Source organism: Carcharhinus amblyrhynchos, chromosome 22, assembly GCF_965287045.1.
Source record: "Carcharhinus amblyrhynchos chromosome 22, sCarAmb.v2.hapA, whole genome shotgun sequence".
NCBI classification, from domain to species: domain Eukaryota; kingdom Metazoa; phylum Chordata; class Chondrichthyes; order Carcharhiniformes; family Carcharhinidae; genus Carcharhinus; species Carcharhinus amblyrhynchos.
This window is the reverse complement of record NC_137345.1, coordinates 40,689,572-40,713,722: the sequence shown is the minus strand read 5'-3', so window position 1 is coordinate 40,713,722 and position 24,151 is coordinate 40,689,572. Positions and strand designations below refer to the sequence as shown.

The 24,151-nt window shown below is 44.7% G+C and overlaps 2 protein-coding genes across 8 annotated transcripts in view; one reads left to right on the top strand and one right to left on the bottom strand.

Annotated features, from left to right (window-relative positions):
• Positions 1 to 11,432, top strand: part of LOC145357087 (F-actin-monooxygenase mical1-like) — a 119,979-nt gene extending 108,547 nt beyond the window's left edge. For all 3 annotated transcript variants that reach the window (XM_080210194.1, XM_080210192.1, XM_080210193.1), the window contains 3 exons: positions 4,572 to 4,659; positions 5,645 to 5,718; positions 10,518 to 11,432. In XM_080210194.1, the coding sequence (XP_080066320.1) occupies positions 4,572 to 4,659; positions 5,645 to 5,718; positions 10,518 to 10,714 (359 nt within the window). In that variant the 3' untranslated portion in view covers positions 10,715 to 11,432. The remainder of the gene's footprint in view (positions 1 to 4,571; positions 4,660 to 5,644; positions 5,719 to 10,517) is intronic.
• Positions 11,433 to 15,274: 3,842 nt separating this feature from the next.
• LOC145357086 (sphingomyelin phosphodiesterase 2-like) overlaps positions 15,275 to 24,151 on the bottom strand; it is a 78,607-nt gene continuing 69,730 nt past the window's right edge. For all 5 annotated transcript variants that reach the window (XM_080210188.1, XM_080210189.1, XM_080210187.1 and 2 more), the window contains exon 11: positions 15,275 to 20,455. In XM_080210188.1, the coding sequence (XP_080066314.1) occupies positions 20,109 to 20,455 (347 nt within the window). In that variant the 3' untranslated portion in view covers positions 15,275 to 20,108. The remainder of the gene's footprint in view (positions 20,456 to 24,151) is intronic.

The window sequence follows — 24,151 nt, the reverse complement described above, 5'->3', positions numbered from 1 at the left end:
CGTGATACCACTCCCCACTCGCCTTTGTCTCTTTCTATGCTTTTCTTTTGCAAAGCCCGATATGTCCACTTTCAACGATGAACTAAAGCCCAGTGAATTTTTTTGTTATTCACTCATGGAACATGAGCATTGCTGGCTGGGCCAGCATCTATTGCCCATCCCAAGTTGCCTGAGGGCTTTAAGAGTCAACCACATTGCTGCGGGTCTGGAGTCACATGTAGGCCAGACCAGGGAAGGACAGCAGATTTCCTTCTCTAAAGGACATTAATGAACCGGATGAATTTTTCTGACAATCGACAATGGTTTCATGGTCAACAGTAGATTCTTAATTCCAGATTTTTTTTATTGAGTTCAAATTCCACCATCTGCCATGGCAGGATTTGAACCCAGGTCCCCAGAGCATTAGCGAAGTTTCTGGATTAAATGTCTAGTGATAGTACCACTAGGCCATCGCCCCACCATTCACTGTGTGTTCAAAGCACTGTCTACAAAAAAGCAAAAATAAATAATGCAGAGAATAAAGTGAAAGTTGAGATGTCCTTTAAGAGACGGCCATTTATTTAAGCTGTCTCAGTCCCTCTCTCTATAGCTAATCACTGATAATACAGATTGGAATATGTCACCCTGGACTGGCGCTGATTTAATGGGAGCTTGATTCAAGATCTGATATTGAAGCAGTCCCAGAGTGACCCAACCAAAGGCAAACACACTTCTAGGTTTTTCCTTCCTTTTCAAATTATTTACTTCTACATATGATGTCCCATTCACCATAGAGATTTCCCCTCAGCCAACACACTTCTCTGAAGGCAATTGTTGAGATGTGTTAAGAGTGGCTCAGATCGACTCTCTGTATTTTTCACCCTCTGTGTCTTTCCACCTTATTGGCTGGGATAGGGAGCGCAATAGTGTGGGACATCCCAACCAGCACTCTCTGCCATCTAAAAGGACAAGGGCTGCACGTGCATGGGAACAATGCCACCTGCAAGTTCCTCTCCATGCTACACACCATCCTATATCACCGTTCCTTCATTGTTGCTGAGTCAAAATCCTGGAATTCCTTCCCTAATAACACAGTGGATGTACCTGCACCATATGAACTGCAGCAATTCAAGAAGGCAGCTTACCACCACTGTTCACTTTGCTGTGCACTGCCCATTTAATACACTGCATGTCGTCTTTAAGCAGACACAGTAAGAAGTCTCACAACACCCAGGTTAAAGCCCAATAGGTTTATTTGGAATCGCAAGCTTTTGGAGCTCTGCTCCTCCATCAGGCAAGTCATCAGCTGATAACGGAGCAGAGCTCCGAAAGCTCGTGATTCCAAATAAACCCATTGGACTTTAACCTGGTGTTGTGAGACTTCTTACTATGCCGATCCCAGTCCAATGCCGGCGTCTTCACATCATGACCCTATACGTGGCTGCATGGCTATGAGCGGGAGTATCTTAAAGGAAGGGCTGTAATCTGTATGTCCTGTGATCACAGCAAGCCTGTGCACACACTCACCACCGGCTTCTCAAAGGCAGCTTGAGATGGACAATAAATACCAGGCACGTCAGCAACACTCCCTATCTCAGAAATGAGAAAGAAGATTGGGGTTTGGAGTTAATTGGCAGCGTTGCACCATTCAATGACTTTCTGTGGAAATGGGTGACTGACTAGTCTCTAATGAAGGGCAACTTTCCATCCAGCAGAGGGACCATAAACAATAGACTTCTCCATCCGATACGCCTCTCTGCAGCCCCTCTGTTCTCTGCGAACCCAGAAGTGCGCACTCGTCAGGACAGGAGTGGGAGGGAGGGGAGGAGGAGAATTGCTGAAAAACTGTGATCTTCTTTATTTGTGCTTCTTTCATTGCCCCATGTGTGCTTAGGGTTGTCAACTCTGAAGATTTCATCCCACAACTGCCCCACCTGGTCAAACAGCTATTTTTATACATCTCCAATATGCTTATAACTAACACACTGACATGTTCAGCTAAAATTGCAAAAAACACACCATCTTTTGAAATGACATGAAGATTTATCTCCCTTACGGTGCTGCTTTCTTTAGTGTCTGGGAGTTAAGCTTTAATTGCTGGAGACATCAGGATAATGCAGGAGGGATGGAAAAGCAATGTGCCGTGGTCCCCTCTTGATTAAAGGTGTACTTGAAGTTTTTTTTCCTGATGTCAAGGAGCTAAAACAGGGTCATGTACAAAATGTTTGGGTCACTGCATGAAACCAAATATTGCACAAAAATTCACAGAAATGAAGTGAGACTCTCACACTCTGCGAAACAGAGTGAGACCCATTCTCCCACACCCTACAGAAACAGAGTGAGACCCATTCTCTCAAACCCCACAGAAACAGAGTGAGACCCATTCTCTCAAACCCCACAGAAACAGAGTGAGACCCATTCTCTCAAACCCTACAGAAACAGAGTGAGACCCATTCTCTCAAACCCTACAGAAACAGAGTGAGACCCATTCTCTCAAACCCCACAGAAACAGAGTGAGACCCATTCTCCCACACCCTACAGAAACAGAGTGAGACCCATTCTCTCAAACCCTACAGAAACAGAGTGAGACCCATTCTCTCAAACCCCACAGAAACAGAGTGAGACCCATTCTCTCAAACCCCACAGAAACAGAGTGAGACCCATTCTCTCAAACCCTACAGAAACAGAGTGAGACCCATTCTCTCAAACCCTACAGAAACAGAGTGAGACCCTTTCTCCTGAACCCTACAGAAACAGAGTGAGACCCATTCTCTCAAACCCTACAGAAACAGAGTGAGACCCATTCTCCCACACCCTACAGAAACAGAGTGAGACCCATTCTCTCAAACCCTACAGAAACAGAGTGAGACCCATTCTCTCAAACCCTACAGAAACAGAGTGAGACCCATTCTCTCAAACCCTACAGAAACAGAGTGAGACCCATTCTCTCAAACCCTACAGAAACAGAGTGAGACCCATTCTCTCAAACCCTACAGAAACAGAGTGAGACCCATTCTCTCAAACCCTACAGAAACAGAGTGAGACCCATTCTCTCAAACCCCACAGAAACAGAGTGAGACCCATTCTCTCAAACCCCACAGAAACAGAGTGAGACCCATTCTCTCAAACCCCACAGAAACAGAGTGAGACCCATTCTCTCAAACCCTACAGAAACAGAGTGAGACCCATTCTCCCACACCCTACAGAAACAGAGTGAGACCCATTCTCCCACAACCTGCAGAAATGGAATCAGGCATTTGGAAGGTCAAGATCTCACATGGCAGGCTGGTCTGGAAGGTTAAGTCATATGGGATCTAGGTAAAGCTAGCTAATTGGAATCAAAATTGGCTTGATGGTAGGAAGCAAAGGATCGTGGTCCAAGGCCGTTTCTCAGACTCGAGGGCTGTGACTAGTGGTGTTCCTCAAGGGTCGGTGTTGGGACCCTTCGTTATTTGCTATTTATAGAAATGATTTGGATATAAATGTACAAGGCATGGTGAGTAAGGTTGCAGATGATACTAAATCAGGAAATATCATTGATAGCAAAGAAGGTTATCAAAAATTACACAGGATCTTCATCAGTTAGGGAAGTGGGCTGAGGATTGGCAAATGGATTTCAATGCAGATAAATGTGCAGTGTTGCATTTTGCAAAGTCAAACCAGGATAGAACTTATACAGCGAATGGTAGGGCCCTGGGGAGTGTTGGGGAACAGAGGGACCTAGGAGTACAAGTATATACTGCATTGAAAGTGGCGTCACAGGTTGACAGGGTGGTGAAGAAAGCGTTTAGCGCAGTGGCTTTCATGAATCAGGCCTTTGAGTGTGGGAGTTGGCAATTGAGAGCCAGCCGCATGAATGCATTTGTGTAAGCCATTGGTGAGGCTGCACTTGGAATTATTTGTACAGTTTTGGTCACCCTGTTATAGAAAACACATTGATGAACTGGAAAGAGTGCAAAGGAGATTTATGAGGATGTTGCCAGGATTAGTGGGCCTGAGTTATAGGGAGCGGTTGGCCAGGCTGGAGCTTCATTCCTTGGAACATTGGAGAATGAGGGGTGACCTTTCTGAGGTGTATAAAATCATGAGGGGCAGAGATAGGATGAACACACATAGTCTTTTCCCCAGAGAAGGGAATTGTAAACTAGGGGACATAGATTTAAAGTGAGAGGGGAAAGATTTAAAAGGGACCTGAGGGGAAACTTCTTCACACAGAGGGTGGTGTGGGTATGGAATGAGCTGTCAGAGGGAGTGGTTGAGGCAGGTTCAATAGCAACATTTAAAATGCATTTGGATAAGTACATGGATGGGAAAGGATTAGAGGGATATGGGCCAAATGCGGGCAATTGGGACATTCTCTTACATGCCACATATACAGTCTGCATTTGGGTTAACAGGAGCTTCACAGGATACAGGAAATTGTGAGAAAGAGATGTCAAAATTGTTCAGCTAAAGACGAATAATGTTACTCAAGAAAGACAGATGTATGATCACAGGCAATCTGATACTCCCTGACAGTTTGTGGAGGCTGAGATCTATCAAGGGGTGGCATTGTTAGGTCTACCTGATACTAAACAGTCTTTTTGTAACAGGCGAACAACAAGACTTGATGCAATCCTGGATCGCACTCGTGCAAGACAAGAACCAACTCCTGAGTGAAGAGTCAGAGTTGATGATACTGTGAGAACTATTCACTCCTGAATATATTCATTGCACTGTTTCTTAAAGGAATCTCTGCAGTTTACACGTGGCACAAGTAACGAGAGTTATCTTCACTATAATAAATAGAACAGGGAAACAGAGATCCTTCCAGCGTAGAATGTTCCAGAATAATAAACTGTCTGACAGTGATAATGTGACTGTGTCATTCATCCTGCAGGGGTGGGTCGATTTTGGGGGTTGGGTATGGTAGAAATGGGGGGTGGGTGAGGTGATAGATATGTGGAGATGGGGATGGTGGATATGTGGATGTGGGGATGGTGGATATGGGGGTGAGATGGTGTATACAGGAGAGAACGTGAATGCTGATTTGGGGAGTTGGATATGTGGGGGAGGGGAGTGAGAATGTTGACTGGGCGTGGGTATCGGGGGGTGGTGTTGACATATATGTGGTTGGGGATGGTGAATATGGGGGTGGGGATTGTTTATATGGGGAGTGGGAATGGGGAAGAGGATTGTGGATATGGTGGATGGAAATGGTAGATGCTGGTCTTAGTGATTGTGGCAACGGGGGTGGGGATGGTGGATATGGGGTGGTGTAATATGGGGTGTATATGGGGATTGGTGATAATGGATGTTGGTGGGGTGGGGAGGGTGGACATTGGGTGGTGCAGATGGTGGGGATGGGGATGGTGGAGATGAGGGGGTGGGGATGGTGGATATGGGAGATGTATATAGGGATTGGTGGATATGGGGTAGATATGAGGGTTGGTGATTGTTGATGGGGGGATAGTCTACAGAATGATTCTGCTTTCTAAAGCTGAGGAGGAAAAAGAGAGAAACATACAAGGAAAGAAGGATCTTTGTAGTTTTAATAGAGAGTTTGAACATGAGACGGAGAGGTGGTCTGGAGGCTGTCAGTAGGATAGTTTCTGTAAACTGTATAACTGTGGAAGGCCCATTGGTCACAAAGAAAACTGAACATTTTTTATATTTCATTACTCAGTGGCCGTGAGCTGGAATTAGAGGACCAGAAAAGCAGATTGGAACAGGAACTAAGGCGGTACATGGAGATGGATGGTAAGTGACATTCCTCTACATATCTCTCCTTATTTTCCACAACTCCATACTCCTCCATTCACCTCCTCCACAGTTCCATACTCCTTCTCCGGTCACTTCCTCCCTAGCCTTCCCTTCCCAGGTTCTCTTCTATTGGTTTGCCTGCACTGGACATTGAGAACATTTTCATTGAAAATGTCCCCTATCGCAGAGCAATGGGACCACCAGGTGGCAGTGTTGAGGGAACAATTTTTAAAAACAATTTCCCAATTTCCTATTGCTTTGCAAAAATATTATAAAATATCTGACAGAACATTACAAACTTTTCAAGGTGGCTATCACAGGAAGTGTAGAATATCCAGTCATTCTACATCAATCAGGTTACACTCTGAGCTGCTTCACTACAGTTCTGATACATGTAATATTCACTGTATACATTCAATGTGAATTATACAGTCTGAGGGGATTCTTCATATTTCCACTCCCCTCAGTTCATTATAGCTGGTAGGCTTTAGACTTCACCTTCCCCCATTGTGCCTCTACAGCAGCTGCCCCAAGCTTTAGTGCGTCCCTCAGCACGTAGTCCTGGGCTTTGGAATGTGCCAGTCTGCAACAACTCTCTGCGCTGGAAGATCAACAGGTTTCGGGAAGACCAAAGAGGGTCTTTCACCCCAGCGGAATTGGGGCGAGCGTGCTGGTAAATCTCTGGCCCCAGTTTTTGGTTTATTATATTCCTCACTCCTTCCAGTTTCTAATACATGTCCTGGTCACTCTGAACCATATCCCCAACCACCTTCAAGCCATCTGATCTGACAGTAAAAGGGACAAAGGAATTGGTCAGTTCAGTTGGACTCGCTCTTGCAATGAGTTATCTTGGCACCCAAGACCAGTTCAAACTGAGATCAGTATGTGCACCAACAGTGGGTCCAAGCAGAGATCATCCTCACGGTAGCACAGTGGTTAGCACTGCTGCTTCACAGCTCCAGTGACCTGGGTTTGATTCCTGGCTCTGGTCACTGTCTGTGTGGAGTTTGCACATTCTCCTTGTGTCCACGTGGGTTTCCTCCGGGTGCTCCGGTTTCCTCCCACAGTCCAAAGATGTGCAGGTTAGGTTGATTGGCCATGCTAAACTGCCCCTTAGTGTCCTGAGATCTGTAGGTTTGAATAATTACTGGGTAAATATGTAGGGATATGGGGATAGGGCCTGGGTGGGATTGTGGTCGGTGCAGACTTGATGGGCCGAATGGCCTCTTTCTGCACTGTAGGGTTTTCATAATTTCTATGATCCTCTCATCAAGCTGAGTTTGGATAGCGAGAGCTCGATCCTGTCCTCACTCAGCATTCACACAAAGCACATACAGAAAGCTGACTGCATAGACATGTGAAGCATGAATGTCAACAACTAGGGTCTAAAAATTACAGTAAATTTACAGCACAGAAACAGGTTATTCAGCCCAAAAGGCCCATGCCAGCAATCCTAACGCGCTTTTTTAATCTGGGTGACAATGGAGTAGCGGTAATGTTGCTGGATTTGTAACACTCGAGACATGGTTTCAGATCCCACCACATAGCTGCTTAATAAATGTGGAAAAAAGATCTGTCTTAGTAATGGTGACTATGACAACTATCATTGATTGTTGTAAAAACCCATCTGGTTCTCTAATGCCCCTTAAGGAAATCTGCCATCCCATCATTGTGACTCCAATATGGTTAATTCTTAACTGCCCTCTGGAAAGGTTTATTAAGCGTGGACAATTAGGATGAGCAACCAATGCTGGCTTTGCCACCAACATCCACATTTCACAAAAGACTAAATTAAATCAATCGGGATTTGTATGAGGATTGCTGAGAGATCTGTCTTGGGAATCCATACACTATCCTCTATCTGAGGGTATAAGTCACCCTGTGCATAGGCCAAGAGCTTTCTCAAGCCACCAGCTCAGAATACGAGAGAAGAGTAGGATATCTGATTTTCATTTCCATCCACTACATCGCCTTCCTTTGCCTCACCTTCCTACACCACATCCTCCCCAGAACAGCACAGTGAAGATTGCTGTGTGTATGGGACTGAGAATGACAAACCATTCTGTGACAAAAAAGCCGGCCGCTGCCTTCTGTGTTGTTTTGCTTACTTGTGAATGATGTTGAGATAAGAATGTTTGTTAAATGCTGCTGGGTGTGTGGGGGGAATCCATGGGGAGCAGCAGATGGAGTCACTGCTAAGATTGCAGCTACATACAACGCATTGCTCTCACATATCCCTCCCTGGGAGTTCACATCTACAGGCCAGACCAGAGATATTGATAGATCTGAATTCTAAAATATTATTATGATCGTGATACAAAGAACAAAGAACGAAACAGGCCCTTCGGCCCAACGAGCCCGCGCCGCCATCTTAACACCACCAGTCCCCCCCTCCACCCATGACCCTTATCTATTGTTTTATGGCCATCCACATTGAGGGAAACTAGTTTAGGGACAATTTATTACTGCTAGTCAGCCTAATAGCACATCTTTGGGGTGTGGGAGGAAACCGGAGCACCTGGAGAAAACCCACGCAAGCACGGGGAGAATGCGCAAACTCCCACAGACACCGGCCCAAATCCATGTGTCTGCACAGCAAACAGTGATAGTCACTGAGCTGTCGTCTTGCCCAGCATCTGGTCCAGTTTAAGCACACACTAACGACATGAAGCACTAGGCCAATCTCAAACAACCAAGAGAAGCCCGAGTACGACCCATCGCGTGTATGCCCCTCGTTGGGCAACAAGGCGGACTGACTTAAAACCTGTGAATGAAAAAGAGAAAAAACATTATTATCATACCATATCTATTTACCTTACCAGGGACGCCCCAATGCTAATGAACCTTATTTGAACAATCTCCTATATCCACCCATCTCCAACCCACTCATGTGCCTGTCTAAGTTACTCTTAAACATCTCTAGCATGCTTGCCTCCACCACCTTACTTGGCAGAGCATTCCATACCCCCACTACCCTCTGTGTGAAAAACCTCCCTCTAATATCTGTGTTATACCTCTCGCCCCTCACCTTAAGCCAATGGCCCCTCGTACTGTGTTTCTACCATAGGAAATAGCTTATCTCTGTCTACTCTATCTGTACCCTTCATAATCTTACATACCTCTATTAGATTCCCCCCTCAGTCACCGTCTTTCAAGGGAAAAGAGCCCCAGTTTCTTCAATCTTTCCTCATAACCCAGTCCTTCCATACCAGGCAACATCCTGGTAAACCTCCTCTGCACTCTCTCCAGAGTCTCCACGTCCTTCCAGTAGTAAGGCGACCAGAACTGGACGCAGTACTCTAAATGCGGCCTAACCAACGTTCTATACAACTGCAACATTAGACTCCAGCTCTTATATTCTATACCCCTTCCAATAAAGGCTAACATACCATACGCTTTCTTCACAACCTTCTCCACTTGTACTGCCACCTTCAAAGACTTGTGCACTTGCACCCCCAGGTCTCGCTGCGATTCTATACTCCTTATGGGCTTACCCTTATACCTCCCCCCTACATTATTCCGGCCAAAATGCATCACCTCCCATTTATCCAGATTAAACTCCATTTGCCATGTATCTGCCCAATATACCAGCCTATCAATATCCCGTTGTACTGCCAGACACTGCTCCTCACTGCCTGCCAATCCAGCCATGTTGATGTCATCAGCAAATTTGCTGATCACACCACTTACTCCCTCTTCCAAGTCATTTATATACACTACAAAGAGAAGAGGTCCCAGTACTGAGCCCTGTGGCACACCACTAGTGACAGACCTCCAGCTAGAAAAGGACCCCTCCACTACTACTTTCTGTCTCCTCTTTGCAAGCCAGTTCTCTACCCATCTACATTCCTGGCCACGTATCCCACGAGCCTTAATCTTTTCTACCAACCTACCGTGAGGGACTTTGTCAAACGCCTTACTGAAATCCATATAGATGACATCAATGGCTCGTTCTTCATTGACCGTTTTTGTCACCACCTCAAAAAATTCTACCAGATTCATAAGGCAAGACTTCCCCTTTACAAAGCCGTGCTGCATATCCTTAATCAGATACAATCCAATGGAAATCAGTGAATGATCAGACAAGGAATCACACCTTTTTCAATCAATGAGTTCCCTAGCTCCTTTTTACACAATAAGGTAAAAAGGTAAAGTCGCCATAGTCCAGGTAACCATAGGCTTTGAAGGGGAAAGGTGACTGGTGCTGTTTTAATCTGAGGGTCACCACATCTCAGGCAAGGTAGAGAAGGTGGGACCTTCCTGAATAACCTCAACTGTTACAGGAGTTGAACGCACACTGTTGTATCACTCTGTATCACGAACCAGCTAACCAGCCAACTGAGCTAAACTGACCCCCATAAACAATAAGGAATTGATGTGTAAAGGCTGGCTGCTTCCCCATGAGGAGGAGAAAGGAAACCAGTCACCCTATAATAGTCAGTAACATGGGAAGACCCCCTAAACTGGCTTCCACTGACAGACAGGGATGCGGTTTGATGCAGACAATCTACATTCAAGCCACATCGAATTCTGAAGGACATCGGCAATTAATGACCAGTCTATAAACATGTTTGTGGGTAACTTATGTGATGGCAGACTGGGGGAATGGAAAAGAAGCTGTCTGTAAATACATTTTCAGGTGCCCCGTCCACGGCAGGAATCACAGCAGAAGGGATGGATAATTTGATGGGCTTTTTGACTTCCAGCGTGATTTTCCAGGACAGGAAAGTCCTGCCCAGAGTCTTATTTCTTACATCTTCTGACATGCTGACCACCATTGCCTCTTTGCCCAACAGAATCGAGGAAGACACAGAAGGACCTTCATGAGGAGGAGAGGATTTTCAAGGAAATGATTGAGGTGGTCAAGATGAGGGACAAGCTGGTCACATTCCTGGAGCAGCAGAGACTCGAGGAACAGGAACAACGTGTGGTCGTGGTGCCGGGGGCAGCAGCCAAAGACCTCACCCCGGCCGCCTCCATCTCTTGGGTATGAAGGTAGTCTGTTAATTTCAAGTGGCCCGAGATTACTCCAATTGAAGAGGTAATCCAGCGGAAAAGCCTTACCTTTGAACCTCCATGGAGAACACCTCAGCTTCTATATTTACTGAAGTGAATTCTGGAGTATTTCCCAGTAATTTATAATTTAGCAATCAGGCCTCATCACTGAGGCTCCTTCCTCTTAGTGTACTGAGCAAGTGAGGACATTTTGTTGCTCAGCCCGGGACCCCCGGCCTGTCTCTCTCACCCACGCTGTTCGTTGTTTGCAGTATGTTGGAGGATCAGAAGCCAGGAAGAAGGAGATAAACCCGCAGCTTTACCTCAGACATTTTTCTGCCTTAAGTAAATTGCAAATAGATTTTGGTTTCCATCAGAAATTCTCAAAATGGTTTGTTCTCAAACATTCCATTCAAGATTTTCTCCTCATTTGAAATGCTGTGCTTTATCTGACTGGCATCAAGTTTTTGATTATGAAAGGGAGCTACAGTCTGCTTTACCCCAGAGCTGGCACTGCACAAAGACACGGTACCCAGGAATCTTCTCATACAAATGAGTAACACAGCCTTTGCCTTTAGCACAGCTCAAACTGCGCTAGGTTATTGGAATTGTACCCAGCAATACACACTCACACATTTGGTGGAGGCTGCCTCGCTAAATATTTTTAAGACGCGGGTTGATGGGTTTTTGATAAGAGAGGGGATTAAGGGTTATGGGGAGAGGGTGGGAAAGTGGAACTGAGCCACGACAGATCAGCCATGATCTTATTGAATGGCGGGGCAGGCTCGAAGGGCTAGATGGCCGACTCCTGCTCCTATTTCTTATGTTCTTATGTTCTTATGCTCATCATGGATATTCCCTGTTTAATCAAGCTCCATTGTAAAAAAAAAACTCATTGGTTGGATTCTACATCAACCGTGCATTGAGAATAGTGTATGTTTTGTTAATTCTGTGCATTGTAAGTGCTGAATAAAAAGGAACTTCCAAGTCTCTGGTCTGAAAAGTGTTTTGAGGTTAATGTGATGGAACCTAACCTGTCATGTGACCTTCAGTCAGCTTCAGTATAACTTGTTTGAAGACGCGTTCTGCTATTCCGTTCCCCCCAGTGATCGCCATTAGCACCTCTCTTCACTTGGTGGGAATGCATTCATTCAGCACGATGCCACCAGAATTAGAAAAGACACCAGCATTGTAAGAGGCAGCACAGTGGTTAGCACTTCACAGCACCAGGGACCTGGGTTCAATTCTGGCCTTGGGTGACTGTGTGGAATTTACACATTCTCCCTGTGTCTGTGTGGGTTTCCTCCAGATGCTCCAGTTTCCTTCCACAGTCCAGAGATGTGCAGGTTAGGTGGATTGGGCATGCTAAATTGTCCCTTAGTATCCAAAGGTGTGTAGGTAGAGGAATTAGCCATGCTAAATTGTCCCTTAGTGTTCAAAGGATGTGTAGGTTAGGTGGATTGTCCATGCTAAATTGTCCTTTAGAGTCCAAAAATGTGTAGGTTAAGGATATGAGCCATGGGAAATGTGCAGGGTGCAGGGTTATGGTTATAGGCTGGGGGGGGGGGAGGTGGCTGGCTGGGTAAGATACTCTTTCCAAGAGTAGTGCAGACTTGATGGGCCAAATGGCCTCCTTCTGCACTGTAGGGATTCTAAAGGAATTTTAGTCAAAAGGTCACACTTTACCCAATTGCTCCAATACAATTATTGCATGCAGCATTTGAACCACTTGCAGCAGGGATTAGTTGCTGTGATAGTCGATGCCATCATTAAGTGTGGAAAGATGAGCGGTTACAATTACTGCCAGTTAAAATATCCATGTTTATAATGGACAGTGTGATAACCATTTGCTCAACAATTTCAAAGTTGCTGCTTCTGGTATCTTAATCTTTCAGTTTATTTGGAGTTGAAGCAGCTATGTTTAGTTGACACCTTGTGCAGGCAGACTGAATGCCAAAATACCATCCCATTCCTGCAGCAGCAACATGGATGTAAATCTCCCCTCGTTAATTTGCATAGCCCTCTGCGACATATTAGCCGGCATTATTAGCACAGTGTGGGATCAACTTGGAATGCACTGTTCCTTTTATTAATGTCATCTGTTAACAAACACCGCACAGAGGCTTTCACGTTGAAGTAGAAAGCAATGGCAACAGCTCAATAATTGTGTAAAGGCATCCAAAACAAGAATGACACTGAATGCTTGCCAGGAATAGCAGAGGAAATTAAACCCAGTTTGAGTAACGCCATGCATGCCTGGCTTTTACAAGAGTATATATTGGAAATGGAATAGCAGGATGATTATCTGAGTGTTCTGTAAAATACATTCATCAAGGGCTGCTGAGAAATTTTTTTTGCATTTTTTTAATTAGTTTATCAGCTGTGATTTATTTGCATCAATAATTCAAAACCTAAATGATAAACTTCATGCTAAAAATGCACAACGGTGTAGACTAGCATTGGAAACAGCAAGTTTTTAGCTGGGGCTCTCTCTGGATTAGATGTTGACAGATATGCTGTAGATTTCTAATGCTCAATATTTCTCACCATCGAGGTTCGTCAGTTTGACACCTGAAAATACCAGCTGGAGCCTAGATTGAGTGATCTTTAAATCTGTAGCAAGTTCCTTGTAAGTTGACTGGAGCCAAATGATTCCCTTTTATGTGGAATTAAAGTTTGAATGAGGAGGGGCTTTAAAGCAAATACTTTGGGTGGGTGGCATTTTCCCAAACGTGCAGAGTGTTGGATTAGGTGAAAAAAAGCTACATGCAACTTGTCATTCTCACACCTGCAGCAGAGAAGACTGAGGGATGACCTGATAGATTCTGAGAGGCAAGGACAGGATGGTTTCCCCTTAGTTGAAGGGTCCGTTACGAGGAGACAAAAGTTAAAAGTGAGGCATGGAAAGTTTGGGGGCGACTTGAAGAAAAACCTTTTTAACCCAGAGGGTGGTGACAGTCTGGAATGAGCTGCCTGGGAGGGTGGTGGAGGCGGGATGCCTCACATCCTTTATAAAGTACCTGGATGAGTACTTGGTATGCCATAACATTCCAGGCTGTGCGTCAAGTGCTGGCAAGTGAGGTTAAGTGGGAAGGTCAAGGCATTTCACGCATTGGTGTAGACTCAATGGGCCGAAGAGTCGCTTCTGCACTGTAGCATTTTGTGATTCTGTGCAGTTTCAGAGACTGATGAGATCACATAGCCAGCTGGCAGGGCGGGACCTAAACACATCAGCAACACTGGGATGCCAAGAATGAGGTGCCATTTTTAAAAGGCACCTACGGAGATCAGACCCCCCCACCCCCCACCCCCCCTCCAAGTACAACACCAACAATGGGGTTCTCTCCCCCTCCTCCACCAGACCTGTGCTGTCCTCAGGGTTCTTCCCTATCCCCCACCCATCATACAAAAGGGGAACCCCAGACTTATAACCGCCCCCCCCCACCCCCCACCCCTCCCCCGTCAGAGTCCCCTAGGCACTGCTCCTTCATGTACTCAATTGGCACTGGCCATATGGCAAGAGTCAATGCCAGGGTGCCAGGTGGCAATCTCATCCATCTCCCTCAATCCCTGGGGCCTTCTGACACCTCCACTTCCTGGGCATGATCTTCACAATTAGCTTTTGCTTGATTCACACCAGACTGACGTCAGATCGCCCAGTGAGAGGAAGCATCGTGTGCAGATGCTTCAACATCAAGCCTTTGAATGATATTAAATGTATTGAAATGAATGGAAATCAGGTTCACTCCCACACTGGGCATGAGCCTAATCACATCAGCAGCAGTGGCATGGGGAAGATCTCAAACTGCAATTTCTCTGACACAAATCCCATTTTAGCTCTCGCAAAGATTCAGTGCTCTCAGTGGGATTTGCATTCATGGTGAATAGGGTCGCTAGATTGCAGCCCTTGAATCAGGGAACTTGCTGGTGAGGTTGGGTTGTGGTGAGGGGAGGGGAGCAGGGCTGTAGTGCTAGGCAAGGTTCTGTCAACTGGACCAAGAATAAGGACACAATTGGTGTCAACACCCTAGGAGGAGGGGGATAAGCAAATAAAATTATCCCTCCTGATTATTGTCCAGTTACTGGAAGTGCATGGGGTGTGGAGTGAAACAGGAACGCCTTCATAGCAAGTCTCATCAATGAATGATGGCCATATAGGCAAGGTGTTAATGTCTCTGGGAAAGGTGGGGTGTGGATAACACTGGCAGGGAAGATTTGAAAGAGAAGTCAGTGTGTAGGTAAGACTCCTCTATTTATTCGTTTGCCAATTTACTACAGCACCATGTTTCAGTAAGACATTCAAGTGGGGCAGTGAAGTGGAACCTAGTTGGAGTAGGGGATAATATTGTTGCGGGTGGTAGACATTGTTTCCTGCGGATGGCAGCATGAACCCCAAAGGATGTGTTGCCTGCCCAGTGCCAGGTTAAGGGCATCTCCTTGAGGCTGGACAGGAAGTTAGAGTGGGAGGGGAAGGATCCAGTAGTTGAGGTCCACATCAGTAAGATTTGGAAAGAGATTCTGCTGAGGGAGTATGAGGAGCTTGGGGCTAAATCAGAAGGCAGTGTTTTAATATCACTGACTCATTGTGATACAAACGAGACATGTAATGTTGACAAATCAGATACACAACTAACAACTTTTGGTTGCAAGCATCCAGTTGAATTTATCCACAGAAATCAAACTCTAATTTGCCATTGTATGGCCTGGGATATAGAAAAGAAAAAGACAAGTTTTATCATGTTCTTGCAAGCTGCACAACCATTTATTACAGCAAATAAGTTCACAGTAAAATCAGCTGTAACAAATGGATCAGAAAGAGCTGATGGAATGGGTTTTTTTAAGTCTTCCTGAGACTAATCAGCTCCTAAGAATTAGGCCCAACACATAATGCAAATGAGATGGGTTCTCGATTTCAGGTTGCTGTACAGCACACAGGAACCTATCTCTGCAGTCACTGCTAAATTAAAAGTGTTCCAGCACAAACTGGTTTTCTAACACAGTGCACCTATTACTAATTAGAATTGAATGTTCTTTTAGGATGGAGCTGCCTGGTGTACACTCAACACATATAGATATATACAAAACAATACTAGTTATTTCCAGTCTAAACCAATGATTTTTCCCCCCTCCCCCCTTCTGAGTATTGTCTATCAGTGTGGAGGAGTACGTTAGACATCAGGTTAGTTCAAAGTTAGCCCAGCCTGACAGAATGAAGGCCTCTTGTGTTGGCTGAAAGGGTCGCACTTGAGAGCTTTCTGACCAGTCTCATCCAAATGAGTATGGCATCATTGTTTAAAAGGGTACCCAATTTATCAAGAAATTGGCAACTTTGCTCAGAGATGGCTAGTTTATCATAGAATCCCTACAATGCAGAAGGAAGCCATTCAGGCCAATTGAGTCTGTACCAACTCTCCAAAAGAGCATCTTACCCAGGTCCTATCCCCATAGCCCCCTAATCCATCCAACCTACACATCCTGAGACACTAAGGGGCAATTCAACATGGCCTATCCACTTAACCAGCACATCTTTGGAGTGTGGGAGAAAACCCACCCAAGTAAGGGGAGAAGGTGCAAGCTGCACACAGTCACCCAAGGCTGGAATCAAACTCGAGTCCCTGGTGCTGTGAAGCAGCAGTGCTAACCACTGTGCCACTCAAGTATGGGGAATGACAATGACTCATTTTTTGGAGGAGGTAATATATTTGAGATTTGGGCATATCATTGGGAAAGGGAAGAACCTCTCACCACGTAACATGGTCCTATGCCTAGGTGTGCTTGAGGCAGCTACCAAGTACCCAACAATGATGATAGACACACTCCCCATCTATCTTATTGATCAGAATAGATACCCGCCTCCAAACAGATATTTAAGGAGTGTTGAATCATACTCTTGGGAGTCAAGACTCATGTGGCTGTGCAGGAATGCCTTATTGAAAGCAACAGCATTCCCCTACGTGATGGATTGGGTCTGAGGGAAGAAATGGGCCAGTAGTTAAGGAATATGTGTGGAACCACAACTACCATGATGCCCAGTGTCTGGCTGTTTATGGCCAAGAGCAGTGGGGAAACCACAACATTTCAAGAGTTAGGCACTGGATTGGATTGTTATATACCACTGTACCACATGCTATGGATAGGTCAGCAGTCTGGGACTGAGCACACAGCTCTGCAATTCCATAACCACCCCAAACTGAAGTTCGGGTCGAAGCATGTTTGCCCACAACCAGGTAGTCCCACTACATTCTTGTTCTCAGGTGTTTCACTGAGGCCTATCTGAGACTGCAACACTAAGGCATACATTTCCACTCAGAGGAGGTACTGTGACAGAAACCGTACCCGTTCTATTTACAGATCAGCTTTTAGTTACTGAACACAATCTCTCCAGTGCTTGAATTATGAGGAACAGGATCCAACCAAAAGATTTGCTCACATTTTTCAACAAGTGCTTCCTTCACCATCCATAATTTTATACATTGAGTAAAAAACATGCAAACACATGGATAAAATAACATTTCTTCAAGGCATTGTTTCAAGCAATCCTTCAGTGCATGCTGGTTACACGATCCAATATAAAGTCTATCAGCGTCAACTGCATCAAAAATTCCCGCCCAGCGCATGGGCAGGGCTCACATTATAATAACAATATATCTTACATTGAAGGTCATGGATGTTTTATTTATTGTAAATAGGCAACTCAAACTCTCATTTGCTGATTAACTCAATAGGCACTTTCTGTCTCGATACAGTTACGTTAACGGCATTGAGAGAGAGAAGGCAGACCTAAAGTTTTAATGTAGCCAGTAGGGCTGGATGGTGCATTCAGTTGTCAAACCTTAGTGACAAAGAATTAAAGATTAAACTCCTATCAGAAACCCAGGAACAAAACCATTGATTGTACTTATTCTCATATTTTCAAAAAAAACTACCACCATTAATCACTTCATAAAATTATCAGAGATGGGTAAAAGGCTGCTTATCTGATTGTAGCAATTCTCCAATGGGATGCTGACAACTTATTCTTTCATGGGAAGTGGGCATCGCTGGCAAGACCAGCATTTATTGCCCATCCCCAATTGCCCCTGAACTGAGGGGCCATTTCAGAGAGCAGTTAAGAGTCAACCACATTGCTGTGGCTCTGGAATCACATGTAGGCCAGACCAGGTAGGGACAGCAGATTTCCTTCCCTAAAGGGCATTGATGAATCAGATTTTTTTTTTAACAACAATTGAGTATAGTTGTCATGGTTATTTCTGAGACTAACTTTATAATTCCAGATTTTAATAATTAAATTTCAATTCCACCAGATGCCATAGTGGGATCCGAACCCTTGTCTCCAGAGCATTAGCTGGGGTCTTGGAATTAGTAGTCCAGTAACATTACCAGCAAGCCACTGTCTCCCCCAGTCCCATTCTATAGACTTTGGGGACGGAGTGTGCAGTGAGGATGGGCATGGAGGAAAAGCAATGGTTACAGTTTGGGGATAGACAGCTAGAGGCAGGAAATCATACCATAAAATCTCCAAGAGTCAATCAAAGCAGAATGACTAACTCTAGTCAGTCTGTGCAAGCACGGGAAGAGCTCATTGATTCCAAAGCTGTGAATTAGAACCAGAAAAGTTCAAGCAAGACTTGGGACATGAAATATATTTTTTTCTATCCCAAAATAGATGACATCTTGAATAGGCTTGAAACAAAAGCAGTTATCTCTCAATGCATTTAAAACCATGTATAAACATCTATTTAAGGATGGAATTGAAGGTTATTTGGGAAGAATTAAATCTCTAAAGACACTCAAATGAACACAAAGGCGGGAATTTTACTGTCCCACCCACCACGGGAATTGGAGCAAGCGAGGGGAGGACCATGGAAAGGTCCGTTAATCTCAGGTGGGGTTTTACTCTTTCGGGATAAGCGAGGCTGTAAAATCCTGCCCAGTTCTGGTGAGGTCACGTTTTTGGGAGATTTAACAGTTATGAGAACAATATTAGAAAGATCTCCTGCCAATTCCCTTCAGTTAGTTTTCTGGGTCAGCTATTCTTTTTGAATATTTATTTGTTGTCCTTCACTAACCACTGGAGGTTAAATGTCCCAGAGGGACATTCCAAAATACTGTAAAATTTTACATGGTCAAAGAAAACATGATCAACAGTCTCTTTGTCCTTATATGCACTTAAAACCATTTCCAAAATGGAACTAAGACTCTGGGCTTGGCAGATATAATGGGGTGGGGATCAGGAACACTGTTTTGACCATTACTAGATAAAACATTACTAGATAAAACCCTTTTGCACTGCAAGAAAATAAACTCCTATGAATAAAATCATGTTCTTATTCCCAGTTCTGGGATAAGTGCTGACATTCAGCTCAAAACCCGCAAGTCAAGTCTGGCCCTGAAGGCTTCGCTGAGCCGGCGTAGCTTTGGTTGCAATGTTCACCTGGACATTCCTTCACTAACAGCTCTCAGGTAATGCAGGTAAGGTCAGCATTTATGGCCCACTGCTGGGTGCCCTGAAATGGTGGGGATGGACTTTCCTGCTGAAGTGCCGGAGTCCATAACTCCTTGTAACACTTGATAAAACTGAGTGACTCACTGGGTTATTTTACAGGAATGTAAAAACTCAACTGCTGAGTGATGGGAGTCACATGCAGACCAGGACAGGAAAGGAAAGCAGATTTCCTTCCCTAAGGAACATTAGTGAGCCTTGTGTTTTTATGACAATCCAACAACTTTAAGGTCACTTTTAACTGCTGTTTTATAAATATATTCAACTTCTCAAACCGTCACGAAGGGACGGTTGGGAATGGAACTCGTTCTCCCGATTGCAAGTCCAGTGACATAACCCTACACTCCTTCGCCAGAAACTTCCTCAGTTCCTGACTCAGGATTATTTCAGGAAGAAATGGATTGGTGAAGGAGCCGAGATGGGGGGAGGGATAGATTTCCACCATCAGATCAGACCTCCCTGTTACAAACTGGGCCTCTTCACAAACCAGAGCTAAGATACAGTGGATTTCTGTGCAAATTCACTGTCTTCACATTCTTAAATAAAAGTTAACCAGATAAGGTGGAATAAAAACAGAGTGGAGATGGAGGGGGGTGGAAAGAGGTGGGGGAGAAGGGGGGGGGGATTTACTGTGTACTGGAAGTGCACTTCATCAGTCTTCCATAGAGTGAAACAATTAAATTGTATCAAATCCCAGCTTCTGTTCCCCCTGGACCTATACAGCCATCTGGAATGTATTTGACAAATGAAGTCACATAATTAACATGCAGGATTGAGATCACACAATATCATTCAGATCTGCATTCGCTATAGATTGTGCAGGCGAGGTCTGATTATAACCTCCAGCTCCAACTTAATTTGGTCTGAAACACATGTCCACTGACTTCCGCTAACGGCTCAGTCGCTCCTGCAAAGCCTGGATGGCGTTCCTCATTTGGTCCTCTGTGCCTTGCAACATCTTCACCTCAATGGTATGGAATACATAGAGAATCCCGGCGAGCAGGGCCACAGCAAAGGCCACCATTCCCAGGAGGTAGAAGGATACCTTGGGGAACGAGTTCTCTGCCATGGTGGTGACAAATGGTATGATGGCTATGACTATCTCCAGGAGCAGTAGGATGAAGCCGAGGATTGCCATCCTGCCAGAGGAGTAGCGCACCTTCTCCGCCCCGTGAATGCCGATTTTCAGCTCCGCCCGAGCCTCGTTTAGAATGTCCACAAGCTGCGGGTCAGTATCTGCAACAAAATCAGGCACTTAGTACAGCAGCAACAGGGCTAAAGAGGTTCCAATCACCCATCATAGAATTGTTGCAGCACAGGAGGCCATTCGGCCTGTCCCGTGTGTGCCAACTCTTCGAAGGAGCAAGTTACCTACTGGCACTCCCCTGCCTTCTCCCTGTGGCCCTGCATATTCTTCCCTTACAGTTAACAATCCAATCCCCTCTTGAATGCCTCTATTGAACCTGCCTCCGCTGCACTCCAGTGTATTCAGATCCTGACTGCTCGCTGTGTGAAAACGTTTCTCCTCGTGTCACCCTTGCTTCTTTTGCCAATGACTTTAAATCTGTGCCCTCTGGTTCTCGATTCTCCCACCAATGGCAGGACCAGAAAGATCTCGCAGGCGTGAAGAGCTGGAAGATTGCACCCAGCATTTCCAATATCAATTCCCCTCATTAATTTTAAACTCAAGTGACTGAATTACCTCCACTTTGACCTGAGCAGCAGATGCAAAGTATTCATTCAATATCTTGGCAAGTTCTTTCTTCAAGCATAAATTCCCTTTTTCCATTCATCCTTTACCACCTTTTCACTATTTAAATGTCTACATGAACTGCCAGTCTCTTTTCATACTCTCTCTTTGCTTCTATTATTTGTTTCTTCTCTTCCTCTCTGCACCTTTTACATTCAGCCTAGTTCTTGGTTGTATTGTCCACCTGACATCCGTCATCAGCACAATTTTTTTCTTCTTAATTTCTATCTCTCTGTCATCCAAGGAGTTCTGGATTTCTTTGCTGTCCCTTTAACTGTTCCCAATCTCTCTCTGCTCTGGAGGCAGCCCATTGTTTGGATACCATTGTTCCTGCCAACCTCTGATTCAAGTTGAACTGGACCAGATCCTTTCTCAAACCACTGAAGATGGCTTTCCCCTAGTTAATTATCTCTACTCTGGATTGTACTTGGTCTTGACCATAACCCTTACCTAAACCTTATGGAACAATGATCACTGTCCTCTAAGTATTCCCTTTCTGACACTTTATCCATGTGTCCTACCTCATTCCAAAGAAGCATGTCACTGGACTGCAAACCTGCTGTGCTAAAAAATCTTCCTGAACACACCCCAGGGACCTTGCCCCTCTCTGCCCTTTACACTACCACCAGCCCAACAAAGATTCAGATTGTTAATAAAAACAGAAAAACGCTGGAAAAACCGAGCAGGCCTGCCAGGTTCTGTGAACAGAGAAACAGAGTTAAGATTCAAGTCTTCAGAGGTGAATAATTAAAGAATCCTATCATAACTATAATTCTTGCACCTTTCTGTAATTTCTTCGCGTTTTCTTTTCCTCTACATCTTTCCCACTGGTTGGGGAGCGTCTGTAGACCATACCAAGCAATGTAATTACACCTTTTTTATTCTTTAGGGCAGCACGGTGGCACAGTGCTTAGAACTGCTCAGATCAGCCATGATCTTATTGAATGGCGGGGCAGGCTCAAAGGGCTAGATGGCCTACTATTTCTTATGTTCTTATGTTCTTAACTGCTCCCTCACAGTGCCAGGGACCCAGGTTCGATTCCGGCCTTGGGTGACTGTGTGGAGTTTGCATGTGCTCCCCGGATCTGCGTGAGTTTCCTCTAGGTGCTCCGGTTTCCTCCCACAGTCCAAAGATGTGCGGGTTAGGTGGATTGGCCATGCTAAATTGCCTCTTAGTGTCAGGGGATTAGAAGGATAAATGTGTGGGATTACAGGGATAGGGCCTGGGTGGGATTATGGTTGGTGCAGACTCGATGGGCCAAATGGCCTCCTTCTGCACTGTAGGGATTTTATGATCCTTAGCTCTAGCTAAATGGGTTGTGCCCTTGGTCCCTTTGGGGCTTCTTCTCTCTCAGCACTGCTACATTCATTCTTATCAAAAGTGCCATCCGGCCCCCTTCCATTCTTTCCCAAACAGCTTGTATCCAGGAATGTTTAATTCTTGACGAAACGGCTGGTGACATGTAGAGGATGATAACCACAACTTGCATTTATATAGAAGGAAAGTACCGTGGATGCTGGTGATCTGAAAGAACCTGAAATTGACATTTATACGTTGCGTATTTATTGCAGCAGGATATCCTAAAGGGCTTCACCAAGATGTCATCCAAGGAAGCCATCAGCCAAAAGCTTGGTTAAGGACTGATTTATTAGTCAGGAGGAAAGGGAAATGCTGAGGAAGAAATGTCCTATTCAGATTACACATGTGAATTGGCAAAAAAACTTTCATCATATAAAACTGCTACAAAACTAGATTATAAACCTCAGAGGAATATCTAGCAGCCATGAACTCAAGGAAATGTGAAACATGGTACCAGTTGATGATTAAAAATCCTTACTTGTTAAGAAATTAGCTTTTTTCATTTGTACATCCACCTCATGCAATACTTATTTGAGAGGCCCTTGCAAAGGAATGATAACCCTCTGCTTAAAGTACTTGTCCGGGAAGCAATGTTCCCTCTAATGCCCGTATTGCATGCAGCCTACTTGGTGCACTGCAAGGTCCATTTACGTATGACACATAGCCACAGCACATGTGAGGGAAACCACTTCCTGTGCACAGTATTTCTTTTGTCCCCCTGCATAATTATTTCTGGACTGCTGCACGACGCTGCAGCTTAGAGGGAATGTTGACCTGGAGTTTTGGCTGTCGTGCTTGTTTCTACAATGCACTTTACTGAGATAGGTGTAACCAGCACAAAAGATTGCGGAATGATAAAGCTGACAAAATGAGGGGGATTTTATGGCCTGGCTTGTCCCAAAACTGTAAAATCCTGCCCGAGGTCAACGGGCCTTTCCATGAAGAACTGTAGAGAAAGAGAGAAGGACTGTAGAAAGAGAGAGAATCTCTTAAGAAAATGAAGGAGGGTATCAAATTGAAAGAAATGCATACAAAGTGGCAAAGATTAGTGGGAAACTAGAGGATTGGGAAATCTTTAAAGGTCAACAGAAAGCCACAAAAAAGCTATAAAGAAAAGTAAGATGGATTATGAGTAAATTAGCTCAGAATATAAAGATAGCAAAAGCTTCTACAAATATATAAAACGAAAAAGAGTGGCTAAATTTAACATTGGTCCTTTAGAGGATGAAAAGGGGAATGTAATAACATGAAATGAGAAAACGGTTGAGGCATTGAACAGGTATTTTGTGTCGGTCTTCACAGTGGAAAACACAAATAATATGCCAAAAATTGAAATCATGAAAGAGGAAGTGTTGGGCAAACTAATGGGGCAAAAAGTAGACAAGTCTCTTGGCCCTGATGGAATGCATCCCAGGATATTAAAAGGGATGGTGGGGGAAATAGCAAATGCACCAGTGGTAATTTACCAAAATTCGCTGGACTCTGGATTGGTTCCTGCAGATTGGAAAACAGGAAATGTGATGCCACTGTTTAAAAAAGGAGGTAGGCTGGTAAGCTTAAGTTCTGTAGTAAGGAAAATACTTGAATCTATCATCAAGAAAGAATTAGTGAGACACAGAACAAAGAAAATTACAGGATCAGGCCCTTCAGCCCTCCAAGCCTGTGTCGACCATGCTACCCGACTTAAGTAAAACCCCTTACTCTTCTGGGGACCATACCCCTCTATTCCCATCCTATTCATGATGCTCCTTAAAAGTCATTATTATATCTGCTTCCACTACCTCCACCGGCAATGGGTTCCTGGCCCCACCACCCTCTGTGT